Source organism: Lepisosteus oculatus, chromosome 13 (assembly GCF_040954835.1).
Source record: "Lepisosteus oculatus isolate fLepOcu1 chromosome 13, fLepOcu1.hap2, whole genome shotgun sequence".
NCBI classification, from domain to species: domain Eukaryota; kingdom Metazoa; phylum Chordata; class Actinopteri; order Semionotiformes; family Lepisosteidae; genus Lepisosteus; species Lepisosteus oculatus.
Genome location: NC_090708.1, coordinates 16,157,380 through 16,175,125, shown reverse-complemented (window position 1 = coordinate 16,175,125; position 17,746 = coordinate 16,157,380). Strand labels below are relative to the sequence as shown.

Below are 17,746 nucleotides of genomic sequence, written 5' to 3'. Positions count from 1 at the left end.
CAAAGATGATGGTTATTCCGATGCTTATTTCCTTACTAATATTTGGGCAGCGGGTCTGAACAGACATGAAAAAGCAGGGGAGGATCAGTTTAGGAAGTTGAAATGTCTGACATGGATCTCCATCGATCTTTCTTCACTGCCAACAAAAACACTTCCCCTATAGTCCCTACCTCTGCAAGGACCTATAGTGGAAGTGCAAACACTACACTTACTGGATGTGTAGAAGCAGAGCGTTGAATAGGCCAGCACTAAACCTTTTATCATCAAACCTTAGGCTCCTCAGCACTGATCACTAGAGAAGCAATCCATCAAAGTACATGTCTACACATACACATACTGTACATGCCTTCACCATATAAAAAACAAAACCTATGAGGACCAGGATGTGGGATTGGACTCCACTGGGGTAAGAGACACCAAAGACATAACACATTACTGATATCAAAATGCTAAAACAAAATATAATGAAGCAACCACAGGTATCGTGCATATCTTTCACCATTGGCAGTGCAGACCAAGTTCAGAAAAAGCTGATCTAAATAAAGCAAGAGAAGTGAAGGCTCAGGGTCAGCAGCCATAGCCTCTTCAACCACTTGGATGGGTAAATACTATACAGTACATACTGTAGGCAATCACTACACAATCTCCCAGCTGCAGACGGATTGAACTTCTCATAGTTTCACTGCAGAAAATGAGGCTCAATCCTTTTCCAACTTGAATTCTTCGCATAGAATGAGATGTGATTATGGAAATAGCTATTGCAACACTGCATGGTAACAGAATGCAAGATTAAACAGGATACCAACATGATAAACGTCATAAATATCACTCAGTTTGAAGCTGCTGCTTTTAACCTTTAAAAGTTCTATGACGGAATGGCAGATCGCTGCCCACTAATCTAGAATGTATTTTTCCGAGTCAGATCAGATTAAGGAATAAAAGATCTGACTCCCAGACAGCACTGTTAGTCATCAGTATAACACTCCAGTTACTAACTCTTTAAACACACGCAGGATGTTGTGCAGTTGTGAAGTTGCCGCAATGAGCATTGCCCAGAACAACCAATAAGCCCACTTGTGCACAATTAATTGTCATGAATACACTTTAATGAATGCATCTACTTAACAAACTCTCCAAATATAAGAATGCACTGTGCACTGTGGTGGAAACTGTGCGATTTATAAGGCATGCAACACTTCTAATTAAGAATCTCTGAGGACAAGAGAATTATACATATATCAAGTTACTGGAAAGTTTTGCTTTATGCCTGAATGAACTGGGATGGTTGAAATGTGTTTTTGCAAGGCTCCAACTCTTATGAATGTCAAAGCTATTCTTGTTTTGAATTTTGAATGCATGCCATACAGTATATATTATACTGTCTACGTATAATCACTTACTGTTTAGAATTTCTATATAATTTCTATTACTGTATATGTTACATGAATTCTGCTTATAGGAAAAACAGTGGCTTACTTTAATGAGTGCATATTTGTATAGAAACACATCTATTCTTCTCAATGAAATGTTTAAATTTTTAAGAAATATAATAATACAGCAAAACTCATGCTTTATGTGTCTTCCCGGATAGCTTCTGGGGGTGCATGTGTTAGGAGATAGGGAAGCAATTTAAATTATTTGCTGGCTGTACATGATATTTCAATAGCCAAGAAAAGAGAAGATAACCCTTTCCTATTGTCAGTGCTAAAGCGTTCTTGAAAAGCTTTAATTTTCCTCCACAAAGCACAGTTTCCCTTCAGCCATCTTTCCTTCCTGCAGACACCTCATAATTGGCGAGCCGGGACTAACACACAGTTTGAGATGTTGGCACACTCTCTGTGGGTAAAACATTAATGCTATAAACCAGCTCCCCTTCCTTTCTTCTTATTGACTGTGTGTCAATTAAAATGATGGACCAGTTCGTATGTGACCCTGTTTTCCTCAGAGTACTCTAGGTGAGGATGTAATACATATAAAAACCCTCATGTCCTACCTCATGGAATACAGTATGGGCTTATTAAAATTTCTTCAGTAAAAAAATTCCACAGAATATTTGGAGGCATTATATACCATACGTTTTTGTACATATAGTTATACACATCTCATTTTTTCTTCTTTTTGCAAAGAAAACCCAGCTGCATGTGATTTTTTAATTATACTGTTTTGCAAACTGTTCTAACAACATTTCCTTGGGGAATAGACAGATATTTTAACTCTTACATGTCCATGCCTTCTTCGTTACCTCTTAAAATCAAAACATTCCTGGCTTTAAAACCTTTAAATATTATACCAATATTCTTCTGACTAAAATCCTACAGTACATCTGAGATCCAGCAAGGTCAATTACCAAGTCACTTCTAAAACTCTAATTAATTCTAAAGATATTTTACAACCAGTCCATTATAAGAAACACAGTTTGTTGGCTGTATCTTTTGTAGGCCACAACACAAAATGGCTTATTTTTTGCCAGCATCGGTAATTAGTAAGGTCTTCAAAACACAGAGAAGAATCATGCAAGTTACGGGAGTGTTTTTAGTTTGTCCCAACCAGCTCCTTCATTAACTACTGATACTGTTCAATCAAAAGCCAGAAAGGTAGGACATAACAGGGGAAGTAGGTCTTAGGAATATGGATTACATTCTTTACTTTAAAATCGCATGGTGTTGCTCAGATTTGTGCATTAAATCAACGTGGGTGCACCGTGTGAAAATTTCAACATGTGATGCTCCACTTGTAACATTAATGTTGAGTGCTAGGTAATGCTAACGATATTCTAGATGAGAACAGGAATCGCAAGTGTTAAGATTTAAATATAAGCTTATTATAGGCAGCCAGCATGGTCAATTTTCAGATTTGTAAACACTAACCTTCACAAAACAGCAGATCCAAATAAGAAAAGAATCACACCCTGCAAGCCTTTCCCATGGCACCACATAATTAAAGCTCTCTAGCACAACACAGATTAGGAATATTAAAGTGTTGTCATGTGCTAAACAATCATTTATCCACCTGCAAAATGTTAAGGTCACATTGACACAGAGAGGAATTTCCTGCAAGCCTCATCTTTGTTTCCCAGAGGCAGGTACTGTAAACAGAAAAATAAAGCTGTTCCCAGCTGGAACAAAAAGCCCTTAAACTTAAGCGTCCCTCACACGGGAACTAAATGCTGTACTGAAAAGATTATTGCAGAGAAGAAGATAAGACTCCCATTGTGCAGCACCTCCATTCATTCTAGCAGATGAAGAGCCACAGGATCTTCAGTGAGCCACCACCAGCTGTTGGGGTTTTGTCCCTCCTTCTCAGTAAACGTGATCATTTTGACACACAGCCTGCAGTGTGATAATAAAACTAAACACATAATAATAATATTTGCTTACACTTATATAGTGCTTTTCTGGACACTCCACTCAAATCACTTTACAGGTAATGGGGACTCCCCTCCACCACCACCAATGTGCAGCCCCCACCTGGAGGATGCAACGGCAGCCATAGTGCGCCAGAACGCTCACCACACATCAGCTATCAGTGGGGAGGAGAGCAAAGTAATAAAGCCAATTCAGAGATGGGGATTATTATGAGGCCATGATTGGTAAGGGCCAATGGGAAATTTGGCCAGGACACCGGGGTTACACCCCTACTCTTTTTGAGAAACGCCCTGGGATTTTTAATGACCGCAGAGAGTCAGGACCTCGGTTTTACGTCTCATCCGAAGGATGACGCCTGTTTACAGTATAGTGTCCCCATCACTATACTGGGGCATTAGGACCCACATGGACCGCAGGGTGAGCGCCCCCTGCTGGCCCCACTAACACCTCTTCCAGCAGCAGCCTTAGTTTTTCCCAGGAGGTCTCTCATCCAGGTACTGACCAGGCTCACACCTTGCTTAGCTTCAGTGGGTTACCAGTTGTGAGTTGCAGGGTGATATGGCTGCTACATACTGTAGCATTCCCAAAGAAGGAGCTTCTTGGTCCTTAAGGGCTGAATGATATTTGGATGTTTGTTCCAAATGATCTTAAAATGACATATTTAAACACATCAACTGTTTAGGTGAACACTGTTCAATCACTCCAGGTCTTTAGAAATGTAGAATTTAAAAATCACCCAGTAAACTTGGTAGACTAGGGCTCTGCAGAATCAGGGCTAGAGGCCCCCTTGACAAACTGGACTGAGGCTCTTGAGGACCAGGGTTGAAGACCCCTGCTTTACACAGATGTTGTTTATCTACGCGTGGACTGCATTTTCTTTCTAATTTGTACCTCTAATAGCTTAGAATAAATCACCGCTCTGCTGAAAACCTTGGTAGCTTGATATGGATATGAAATAGTAAGAAATATGGGTAGTCCATTAAGTATTCAGTGGGTCCTCTAGTCTAGACATGTTCTCTGTCAAACAGGAAGGAGGATATTAGATTTTAAAACAACTTCCTACTTATTTAAAAAAAAAGTGACAATTGTCAGGTACTGTAGGTGTATAACTTCATTTAATTGCTCACGATTCGCTTTTGCCACAATGTCACGAAAATGGATTTCCATTTTAAATTCAAACACGAGTTGTTTTTGTGAGACAAACGCATCCTCTTTCTAGTTGGTGTTTTTCGGCTGTGTTGTGTCTCTCATAATAGCTCCAGTGGCGCCGCCCCTGCAGAGCCGGGTTTCAAGTGCTGCATAAGTCACGCTCCCAGCTGGAGTGAGTCCATTCCTCGGCTCCTTTTGTCTTCCTTTCCTGAATACCCTCCTCCCACTTGCTGGCTGTGCGCTCTCATGCTGCACTTTCCTCCTTTCCCCTAAACCAGGCCCACAGTATGGAACTGCAATCTCGCCTACGGTCCGGACACAAAACAACTTCCGAAAAACACATTTCTATTTCAGATGAAAGAAAAGTCTTGCCATGAGAAGAGGCCTGAGAAAAGCATGCACCTGGGTGAATGAAAATCAATAAATACAACCCGGCTTTGAAAGATAAAGAACATGCATATTGTATTTATCAATGGGGTTTCATTCCTTCACTTTGCCTTTTAATTAAGAAACATTCAAAAGGGCTTTGTTGGGTATCTTGTAACTGTAGTACAATTTATTATCACATTATCAAAATGCAGGATGTATGCTGAGATAACTACAGTCACATAGCAGTTTGATCTTCTGCTCTTGTGCAAATAGCAATTTACCCCATATGTAAATCCTTTCAAACTCCTTAAATATTTAAGATACATTTTATGAAAAGGGAAACCCAGCTAAATCATCAGGCAAGGCCACAAGTGGCAGACTTTCAGTTGTCCCTCAAAAAGCACGTGATCCCAGATTCGAAAACATACTGTACATTCCATCTCTCCATATGAAAACATTACATGGAGGCTTAGGGTTCAAATAAAGCAATTTTTTTTTTTAATTCTGACAGAAATGGGAACTGCCTGTGTAAGGACATCTGTTTAGCAAAGGATTCTCAGACTGTATGAAGATTTACATTTTTGATGATTATATGGTCATTGTTGTCATGCTCAATCTCTTCTTAAAATTCTCTGTATTAATATACATGTCAATAAAATCAGAACAAGATTCTCTAATTATTGTAGGTTTTGTATTCTAAGCTCACCCCGTGTGTTTTATTGTTTTGATCATCCAGGTGGCTTAGGTTCCTGCAAGCTTCTTGCGACACACATTTTTCCTCATTAGCAGTCTCCTCTGCCAACAGCTGTCCTTGCCAGACAGGCTGGTGACCAGCTAGAGACAGTGTCAGACTGAGCCTTGATTTCCCTGACAGCTGGGCATTCCTGGGCAAGATGAGACCCAGGAGCAGCAATGACCAAGCTGCTTTTCCAGCTGTCTGTCGGCCTCACAAGCTCTGTACCAGACTCCTCTCTTTCACCAATCAATTGTGGGCTCCATCTATAACGAGAACAAGTCACTAAAAGAGAATGAATCAATGTATCTGTGAACCCTGAATCAGGGATTTTGTCATTATATTCCCACCCTGAAGTTTCCTGTCTTGAATTAAATTGTTAATGTGCTCATAATTGTATCATTATGTCTGGGCTCATCTTTTTTTCTTCCCATATCTCTCTCCTCTCCTTCTCTTAATCATGGCTGGAATTCATTCAGTGATATACAGTGGGTAGCAGGAGGTGGAGGCACTGCTGCTTGGTTGCTAAGAAACAAGCTCTACAAGAACAGCGAAGGACAAAAGTACAGAGTGTGATGGCAGAACATGTCTGTTAATACATTTTAATCTAGTGGAGACAAAAATGTGCTGTTGTTTTAATACAAAAAGCTGTTTCTAGTTCGATACATCCAATTCGTACACCATAGATGCGATAGCATGAAAAGGTAGGAAGCTAAATAAAGACAATATAAGACAACTTTGCAAAGTTTAGAGGAGAGAAAGGAGAGATACTAACTTATTAAGATTTGGCTTGCTATACTGAATTATTGTTTAGAACAAAAAGCTCCTGAAAGCTCCTGAGGATGCTAATTTAACTTACTTATTGTTTGCTACAAGAATAATTATTCATCTGAAAAATGAAATAAAAAAATGGTATCAGTACTCATAACTGCCAGAGAGACAGTTACACTATAACACTTATCGTACAGATAGCATGTGAACAGTGCTTTTTTAGCTTTGATTTCAACAGTTTCTGTAACACATAGACTGATTCATTCTTGACTCAACTTTTACATTCTCTGGGTACCTCTGACGCCTCTGAGAAAACCAGAATTAGTTTTTCCGACCATCTGTATCTCAATATGTAAAATTAACATGGTTCAATGGTTCAATAGCTTCGGTCTTTCTGCACTGTCTGCTCACAATTGTGTAAAAAGACATGAGATTCACATATGTTTAAGAACCAAAAGAAATCACTGCTTCTCAGAGGTTATTTTGTCAATTGCTTTTGTTGCATTTCAGACTTCAATCTTCTGATATAATAAGTGTTCAAGACTTTTGAACCACTATAAATATATAACAGACATTAGAACTGTATCCTGAATATAAATAGCTATTCTAAAATGGGTGGCTTACCTTAAATCCCCTGATTACATAAGCAAAGAGTACAATATATAGGTAATGAAAATATATCCTGTACCAAGAAAAAATCATGCATCTAACCACAGGCAAGTTAGCCTCTAAGGAACATTACAGATGTTGCCTTTTCAGATTTCTATTGTGTTTAAGCACTGTGTATACGGAATGCACAAGTTTTTTTTATTTCTCCATGCAGGCTCTATTTCACATCCAGTAAATAAAAGCACTGTATTTGTTCAAGATGTCACCATCTACCAAAAGTAAAGCCTTCGCAGTTTTTCAAATAACCATAAAAAGAAACAAATTGCCAAGCATTTATGAAGATAAATACATAACACATACTGTAAGACACAAAAGGGGTCCCAAATATTTTTAAAGTTGTGATGTACATTATAACCGGACGTGGAATGAACTTACATATAATCAGTCAAAAGTCGTTAGGAGGCATGAGCGAATATACTGTCCTCTGGTTAAGTTTGATGTCACAGGTCAATGTGGCTAGACAATCCTGTTTTGTCCGAGAACTTTCCCCATCAATCTGCCTAGTTTTGTTATAGTCATGACTAAAGTGTTCAGAAAAGCACTGATATTGCTATCATGGTTGATACTGCCAAGAAAAACTCCAAAATGCAATTTCTCTTCCTAACAACATGTATACATTGGATAATAAAAGAATAAAACAGATCTAAAACAGATCTGTGAGTGACACAGTGGTTAGCATTGCTGCCTTGCAATTCTGGACCTGGGGAGCTCTCTGCATGGAGTTTGGATGTTGTTACTGTGTTTGTATGGGTTTACTCCAGTTTGCTCCCACAGCCCAAAGACATACTGGTAGGTTAATTGGTTTCTGGGAAAATTGGCCCTGATGTGAGTTTGTGTGTGTAGACACTGTGATGGTCTGGCATCCTGCCCAAGGTGTGGCTGTGCCCCCCAGTGTTGTGCCTGTTGCTTGCCAGGATAGACTTTGGCTCCCCCATGACCTTGAGGTGGATGACACTGTTAGAAAGGGGATGGATGGATAGATTAAACAGATTTGGTATATCAAGCACGTATCAAACTATTTTCTTCCACAGATTCAACTACCTCAACTACCTGAGGATGAGAGGCAGCTCAATGAGAAATTCATCTTGTTGGTTTTTTGTAAGCTCGTCACAGGAGTGGGGCTGGCGTACTCTCAGCACGTTAAGATGAAGGAGCATGGCTACTGCTTTCTGATGAGTGTAAAAACAGGACACCTTGTGTGCGTCGGCATTCTAACTGCCCGGGGCCATGAGAGATGTGTGACAGATGGACAGTGCAAGGCTGGCCGCTCTGGAGGTCAGAAACATTGTTTTCTACGTTGGCGTTGAAATTTTCACTCTTTCTAGATATGTCCTTTTTGGAACTGCTTTCCAAACACACCTTTTATGGTAAGAAAGGCAACCTATTAACGCTGCGTTTATGAGTGTAAAAGCACATAGGAAAAATTATGTGGTTTTGGAGCTGAGGAATGAGGGAACATGGTGTCTCACTGCTCGCTCTCCAGATGGCCACCTGTAATAAACTTATTTCAGAACCGCACTGAGCTGCAATGTGACTTCTTGCGTCCCCACATGCTCAATGAAGAGACAGTTCATTTCGCCAACATTAATGTGGCATCGCTTTTCATACAGTAATCCTAATCATACAGTATCCTGATAGAAAAGTAAAACAAAGGAAAAATAGGATCCCCAGTAGTGTAATTCCATCTCTTTCCAACCCTATGATGACACTTGTTCCAGACATATAATCAGGGCTGGTACTTTGGGTCGATCTCCAATTTAAGAATACAATACAAAGGTTCTTTGGCACCTCAGCTCTTTATCAGGCGTAATTATGTCTGTTATTTCACTCAACGTGGAATAAAGGAGCATTTGAATTAAAAAGAACTGAAATTTACATTTCAATTGAATTCAGGTAAGTTAATTTTGCTTCAAACTGCAATGATAAATAGGCATCACTGAATTTTTAATAAAAAATTCTAGTCTAATAACTAGAATTAAAGCACAATATCATTATAATTTGCAACGAACAAGGTTACCACACTATTAAATGTTTTTTACCAGGATCATTTACTATGAACATGACAACAGGATTATCACCTTATAACCTGCTCTTATTATATCTCAGAAGACACCCTGTAGCATGTTCTCATTAGATCTCAGATGCCAAGCAAAGCTGGGGCAGGTTAGTATTGAACTCATAGACCTCTAAGGAAAACTATATTGTGGCTTTAGTTGGCGTTAGTATACCAAATCATGGCCCCAGTATGGTGGCAGGGAACACCAGCATAAAACAAGACAACACCACTAAAGCAAGGTGCTGTGTTTTCACACAGAGGCAGAAGCTTCAACAGAGGGAAGCAGCGTGGGACGAACTGAGAAGTTTGATTATTTTCACTCTACTTTTCCATCACAACCCATCCTTCCATTTCCTTTTCTAACCGTTTAATCCAATTCAGGGGTCACGGGGAAGCTAGATCCTATCCCAGAAAGCAACAGGCGCAAGGCAGGATGCACCAAGGATGGGATGCCAGTCTATCACAGGGCAGACACACACATACTGACACCAGGACCAATTTTCCCAGAAGCCAATTGACCTGCTGATACGGAATCCAACATAGCAACTAAACAAGACATTTGTTAAAACAGTAGTTATGTTTAACTAGGGCACTTAACAGAGACAGAAGAAGACCCTGTTTAAGAATACTGCAAGTCACCCTAAGGGGTGGCGGGACCATCATGATGTGGTCATTTCAGTGAATTCATAGTATTTTATGTGCCTTCTTACTGCTGCTTTGCAATGTTCCAGACGCACAGTTTCTAAGAGGTGAACAGCTTCAGTTTTGATGGGCAATGAAGTGAGAATGACAGTAGGGGATAAATTGAAACCCATCATATGCATCCATGCATCATGTGATTCTTCAACGTTAATGGTAATCCAGTGTTTTTCAGCAGTTACTCTTAACTAAAATGAACCTTTTTGTATCTTAATATTGCTGGTTTTCATTATCTGGAATTGTATACATTACCACTAAAAGCTGTGATACTAGTACGGATATTCACATTTCAGACGGTACAAACGTCTACTTGAAAAAAAGAAAGAGATTATAAATTGAGAGTTGAACATTTAATGAAATTACTAGATTAAACAGATACACTACAGGATAAAGGGAATCCTCAACCAATACGTAATGATTTGAACCTGTAGATTTTCGTTATTCCAAGAGCATGCCCACGGAACAGTGCTGTACAGTACAGCATATATTCGTCAGCTCCAAATCTCAAAAGATCTCAGTCCTTTTCCAATTATGACAGGAATTCATGTTTTCATTATTGCTCCTGACAGTAAAAAATGTGCTTATCTTCACAAATCAAAGCACTGTTAACAGATACAAAGTGGTAATACTGCATTTGTGGTTATCTCAATGTGTTATAGTAGCTCACCTTCATTTTACAGTTGTTTTCTTTAGAGCTACACTAGAAGCAAAATACTGCTCAACAAACACATATTGTATATATAATTAAAACACAGAATGCTGTGCTTTACTTCATTTCCTGAAACACTGAAGCAAACGCATTTTAACCCACCCTCATCTAGTAAACCATTCACATTCTGGGTCAAGCAGAGCACTGTTTTACATTTCATCATATTACTTCAGGGTCTGGTTTCTTGGGTCAAGAGCACAATTTACAAACATCCCTTCCTTTCCCTCTGCCTCAAATTCAGTCACCAGTTCCAGACAAAAACATGAGCCTCCATTAAAAATACAAGTTGCTGTGTCTGTAAAACAAGTTTATGACTTTGCATCATAACAACATCAGAACATGACAGATGCAAAATCTAAAGATGTGGTAATTAAAAAAAAAACTCAATAAAAAGGTTTAATTTAAGAATGCTATTACAAAACGATTTATGTAATACTACATGTACAAACCTTTTTTAAAATATATTTAGCTGGAAAAAGACTATAGTATGTGTATGTGTATTCTATCAAAATCACTCACTTGCATCAATGTATTATTGTTTGAAACATGTTTTCTGATGTTCGCTTACTTCTTTCAGTGCTTTCCTATGTTTACAAATATAGGAATCAGTTGAGTACCACTGTGTGCAATTTCTTAACGAAATCAACACTTCATTCTGATGGTCCCAGCTGTTATCCACCTCTTTTCATTCTAATGTGCACAAAATAGCTTCCTTGTGCCTCTCTAGACAGATTTCCAGCTGTACCACATCACTGAATCTGCGTTGTTGAAGGCTGTCATTAATTGGCTACTCACTACTGACCATGACATCTCTGAGTCATTGGTCATTTGGATCAAAATCTATTGTTGTCATGGACTGCAATTGTTCTCAATCACTTTCTCAGATATAAGTCTTCTCAGCATAGGATATGTATGGATAAAATCTTTTGGGTTCAAATAAACCATCACTTTTCGAAGGACATGACCTGCACAGAACCATTTTGCCTATAGTGTTGTCCCAGGTCCTATTCTGAACAATATCTTTTGACCCTTTATATCATCCTACAAGTATTTGACATCAAGGCAGACATTCAGGATTCCTTCTAATTGTCGCTATGTTGTCTCTGCAATCTCTATTTGGCAGATAAATGTGTGCTGTAGTCCCTGCACGTTTGTCAGCTGATGCAAGTAAAACTACTTCGGAATAATGCCCGGTGTTGAGCTCTGCAGTTGCGTAAAGTGTCAGCAGACATCCTCATTCACCATTTTCTACAAAGTAGAGTACATACACAGGCACCTGTTTGTGATGTGGGACAATGGTTTGATTCCTTGATTTTGTAGCACTGTCCACATCTGTAGATGACTGGCACCAAAGTGGGATGCTTATTGCTTTTTGTGATGACCAGGTGTAGATTGGGATATTGAGGCACTTGTTAATTACTTCACAGTAGGTCTGACCAGTGGAAAGAATAGGTGTCCACATTTGTAGCCCCTCTCCTGGCGGCTTTAGCAACCCTGGGAACACCTGAGGGACAATTTGTGAAGGGCCCCTCCACCAGAACTTTCTGGTGGTGACAACCTCCACTCAAAATAACAAGAGGCCATTTCTGTGGGCTTGGTCACCATTCAGGACATCATAAGTATCCTGACCAACCTATTAGCTGGGGGAATGTTTGGATCATCAGCTTGGACACTTGCCCACAGTTTGTCCAACTTCATTACTTGATCAGCTAGACAGAGCAATAATGATATCAAACTTGTCCAGATTGAGGTCTGTATTCCCCAAATCAATGGGAGTGTTGAACAGTTCAGAATAGCCTTCAAAAGTGGCATGCAGGCTCATTAGGCCTAGTGCTGTCATTTCAACTCAGGACAAACATTGCTGTACCAGCAGTGTGAAATGCCACACAAGCACTGGAGTCTCAGCAATGTTTTGATGGGACTGCTATAGAAGACAGTGCCCAGCCCTGGCCCCATACACTGAAGCCAACAGCTGATGAAGCAACTACATGACAAGGCGCTCCATGTGAAGCCACCTGCATACAAGAGGATGATTGGGTTGGAGCTAAAAATAGTCATGTCAAGATGCAGTCAATTTGGTCATCACCTTTTCAGAATGCTCGTTATCTGGGATTTCACATGCTGAGGAATCTGCCTTTTTAAACTACTGTACAAGCGTGCAAAAAACAAAGTTCTGAAATTGATTGTATTGTACATGTCACGATATTAGTTCCCCCTCCTTAAGGGTGCTCCAGCCCTTTCACTCAAGACTGTATTCTATGCACCTGCTCCCTATTCACAGCCCACCTTAAAAGCCAGGCGCCGACGCTCATCCGGGCTCTGCTCTGGTTTCCGTACCGTGCGAGTCCGGGACCTGGAAGCGCCTGGTCCCGTTAAGGTTTTAACCTCCGTTCCCGTTCCCCGTCCGCCGGTTCCGACCCGGCCTTCGTGGTTTTTAATTCTTTGTTCTGATGGATCTTCTGGTTTTGGACTTACCCTTGTGTTTTGGATATCCCCTAAGGACTTCTCTCTCGGATTGTTCGCCTCGGCCACACCTCCCCCGTGCACCAGAGCACCTTGGACACGCCCCCCTGTCTTCAGCCCCGTTTTCCTGCATGACGTTTCCCTAGTGTTTCCCCACTCAGTCGGACTGTGTCGTCTGCATAGGGTCCGGAAAGAACTGTTCGTTACAGTACAGGATTTGTTATACTGAAGTCATTTATTTTTTAAATGCAATTTCTTAATGGTATCTTCTCTTAAAGCATCTAAACCGTTCGCTTATCCTGCCTTATTTTAATGTGACTTTGAGAAGTTATTCATCATAAAAAGGCACACTATAAAAAGGGAAATTCATTTGCTAAGTTGCCCCCTTAATTATCCCCAAAAAATATGAGTTCCTCTCTGATTAGAAAAAATAGTAGGCTCAGGATACCATTAACCACTAATCTGGGATTGTTCAAAGTTATAATGCATTAAACTCTATTGTGACCATTAAATGATCTCTATATTCATGTGCTTTAAAATTGTCAGTAGAATCTCCACAGCATACGTAAAGAATACAAAGTGCACTTTGCAATTATGCATCTTAATCCATCACATCAGTTGAGAAAGAGTCTCCTTAAGAATTTTGCAAATTGAGTGTACAGTATGCTGCCCCACTGATTACTGTCATAATCAGGGTTTCTCTATCCAAAGGGATAACACCACCTTCCTGATCTATAAATAACCTATTTTATAGGACATTGTAGACAATGGTGGCAACATGAAATCAAAATTTGATCCACTCATAAACTGCCAATTTAAAATTTGGTATTTTGTTACTATTATATTCTGTCTTTTCACAAAGCCCAAATATGTAAGCTAACACTGAGACCTTATCTTTGCAATACCAAAGCAAAACAGCTTTACAGACATCGACTGGTATCATCCTTTTACTGCTTTTTCTTCAGAGGTGTAACCTATCCTAAAAAAGTGCGGTTTTGATCACACTAGCCACATTAATGTCACCAAAATACACATAGCATTTTCTGAAACTATGCATGTCTCCTGTGGGATTCATGAAAATTTCTTTGAAGCCCATAGTAGTAGACTACGATACAGAGGAAGTACATTGTATAGCCTGGAACAATGCAGAGCAGGTGCAGAGTTGTAATCCAGTCAACATTATTATCCTCAAATTCTTGCAATCCTCAACCAATTAGCTTCTAGCCTGTCTCTGCCACACTGGTAACTGTTGTGCAAGCTCAGATGGCGACATACGCACAGTACTGTTCAACAGCAGTTCACAGGATGCAGATATGGAGATTGCTCTCTATCAAACTAACAAAAAAAACACGTGCCTTCCACCACCACAGAAAAAGTGAAATCTACAGTAGCTAATGAACGGTAATGAGTTTCATTGTGACTCTGACTTCTTAAAAAAAAGCCTGAACAGCTTGGAAATGCAATCTCAACGAGGCGTATCGTAGAATGCAAGAGGGCAGTTTACAGTTATTTTGGAAGGATCCAGTGAAACAGATCCTGAATACCTCTCAGCACGAAGTGGACATTTTCCAGGCTTTCATTAGCAAATCAGCCTTCAGTTTAAGATTAAATACATGGCCTGTAGTAATTGCTTAATTTGCTGAGTTCTGAAGAGACTTATTTAATTTTCTGCCAGTGGAAACAGATAATATAACAGTGTCAGAGGTTGACCCCTCAAGTCAAATTATAAAAAGGCTCTTAGACAAAATACTCTAATCACTTGTAGGTTCCAGATTAAACACCGTTTGGCACAACTGACCAGATTTTAACTTGATGTGTCTAGTGCAGTCCCGTCTATAATTCAGTTTCACATTATCAGCACAATTTTCAAAAAAGGCAAAATAGGAACTATGTCTAACTAACTAAACTCAAAATTTATTTTTTCACTATTTCTTTAATTTACTGTACTTACTGCTCACCGTATTGATGGTGGCATATTTTATGTTAACACTCTGGAACTGGAATTTCAGACTCAAAACTGGTTTTAGATACTGCTTTGTGACCTATTTTGTACGTACAGTATTGACTCTTTAAAAATAATGCTGATATTGAAAAAGATAAGAATTAATATTCCCAGAGCCTCTAAGGGAAACGTTTTTTTTTTAAAAACAGGCGTCAACTAAATGTTGCTGTATAGTACTTTCACAAAAATGACACCTCCAGTTTCCTTAGCGTTCACAGTGCTGTAACAGTAGCTCCTTACCAGCAACCCTGCGATCACAGTTGGGTTGCCAGAGTAACGGCATTTTAATATTTAAAGATCTAATTGACGGCACATGCACACATCAAGCATAACAGCAACCGAGAGGAAAGTGAAGAGCAGACATTAAGTTTCCTTTTGTTTAATGCAAGCCACGGACTGTTTGTGAAAACTCTACAGACATTGATAACAAAACCCCCACCTTACCTCACAGTTCTGCCCAGTAAACCCTGGGCTACAGGTGCAGTTGTAAGCCTGAATCTCCGGTGAAGTTCCGGCCGAGGGGACGCAGGTGGCGTTGTTCAGACATGGCTTGCCCTCACAGGGGTCTGGAGGCAGGGTGGCCAGGGGCTTGGACAGGCAGTAGCCGATACTAAGGAGAACGAGGAGCTGCAGTAGGGATGGCATGCTGACACTGCTTGAGACGACCTAGCCCTCACTGCTGCGGATCTCTTGCTGCTGCTGCTGCTGCTGCTGATGCTGCTGTTACTGTTTCTGTCTGTAGCGCTCTGCCGCCTGTGACGCTGAGAGGACAGCAGATCAAGTGAGCTGGGCTGCACAGCGCTGATAAGCAAACTGGCTGGCTGAGTGGCTGAAGGAGGAGGCAGGCTCCAGCTCACTTTCATAAACTGATTCACAGTGACGACAGGTGACGACAGTCTTAAGCCTTTAGGGATACAACCTACTTATACACACACAGCCACAAAAGCAAGAAGAGCTAATTTAGCACGCATCATTCATAACTAAATGTCCTCTTTTCCCCCCTGTCTTTTTTACTGAAGGGGCAAGGATCCTGTGGGCAAAACAGATTGTCTGGACTTCTCTAATCCAGATCAGCTTTTTGAAATGAGATTAAAACCATTTACTCATTATTAGATTTTATGGCAGAGGCATGGCTGATCACACATTCCTTTGTCAGTTAGAGCACACCCGAAGGTTTAAGAAGGTGGAATTTTAAAGACTGCAGTCTGCTTGGTAATATCCCAGGAAGAGGAGGTATACAACAATGACTAATCTGTATCATTTCAATCCCAGACTCCTACAATCTACTGCCTGTCATGAACACATTTCCATGAGTCAGGTGAAAGCTGAGCATCATTGCAAGACCTTAAGGAGCAGAATAGCAATGAAAAACAAAAAAATGCAAAATTACAGCTCAGGTCTGAACCCTTTGACAACTCCTTCTCTATTTGGTTTCAACACTATATTATAAACTCTACAGTAAATATATTCCTTTATAGTAAATATTGAAGAGCATACACCATTACAAAAAAAATTACAATTCTCCATCTGCCAAAAAAATAAAAGATAAAGGTAACTTAGCTTTCAATTCTGCTTTTTCCTACTTCTGTAGCTGTTAATAACCAAGCATCAAAAAGCCTCACTGTTTGATGACAATAAAAAATTATTACATTTACCAGGTTGCTTTCTATAGCTTTTGCTTTCCTGGAAGAGTATTCATTTATCTAGATTTATAACTAAATACTACATTTTTATAAGTCATTATTCTTTATTTGTTAATATTATGTACATTGCTTATTAAATGTTATAGTTTAATAAGCACCTTTATAATAGGTGTGACCTCATTATAAAGTGTTACTGAAGTATACAATATAAATAAGGCCAAATTCACAGTCAAGAGTATAATTCTATTTTTACCCTGTGTTTCCAAGATGGGCTCTGGATGGCTCTAACCCTTATTAAGTATAATTGTAATCCTGACAATGGATGGATGGGTCAGAAATATCAATGACAACTTTTTTAAAAGTCAGTGGGGCAGAACAATGTATATTTCATGCTAAGTTTTGTTTGTATTGTACACTCTTGTGTTCTTCATGGGCAATGTAAACTATACTGCAGAAATGTATTGAAGTCCAAGTCAATGAAAGTCATTGGGGGTGGTGGGTATTGTTAAAACAAACAATTTTATCTTGCTGTGCTTAATGTGCACAGACGAAAAGCAAATTACATTCGAAGTAAAACAAAAAGCAAAGCAGAACAAAATGAGTTCACATTATGAATGTCCATTTCAAATCTCAGTATTAATCAGTTTGGTTTGCAGTACAAGATGTTGTCATACAAAAGATCTACATCAGTCCTGAGGCAACTACGTGCCTAACACACAATAATTTCCTATTACAGTGGAGGTTAATCTATCATTGTGTGCAAGTGTGATTTGCTGGGATTACAGTTTTCACTCTGGACAGTGATGTTAAAAGGTATAATTAAACCAAGGCCTAGATTGTTTCTTCCTTGATTTGTACTGTTTATATCTTCTCATACCTTTCGGAAAATGTCATTTCCTTTCTGGCCGTTGATGAATCAAGCAGCCTGCAGATCTTTTACTTTTGCAACCGAACGAGTGCAACTCGTATCCAAGGGAAAATAAAAATAAGAAAAATCAATACCATTTCTCACACTGCTTCCACACACCCTTAGGAATGCTTGTGCTCCGTTTCGTAACGTCCAAAGTAACAGAATGAATTAGCCGTCTCTTCGAGATTAATCAAATGTCTAAATGGTT

The 17,746-nt window shown here is 39.6% G+C and overlaps 1 protein-coding gene across 2 annotated transcripts in view; it reads right to left on the bottom strand.

The window, feature by feature from the left end:
- Positions 1 to 15,835, bottom strand: part of dner (delta/notch-like EGF repeat containing) — a 71,773-nt gene extending 55,938 nt beyond the window's left edge. For both annotated transcript variants that reach the window (XM_006637826.3, XM_015361234.2), the window contains exon 1: positions 15,430 to 15,835. In XM_006637826.3, coding sequence (XP_006637889.2) covers positions 15,430 to 15,630 — 201 coding nt within the window. In that variant the 5' untranslated portion in view covers positions 15,631 to 15,835. The remainder of the gene's footprint in view (positions 1 to 15,429) is intronic.
- Between the last annotated feature and the right edge of the window lie 1,911 nt (positions 15,836 to 17,746).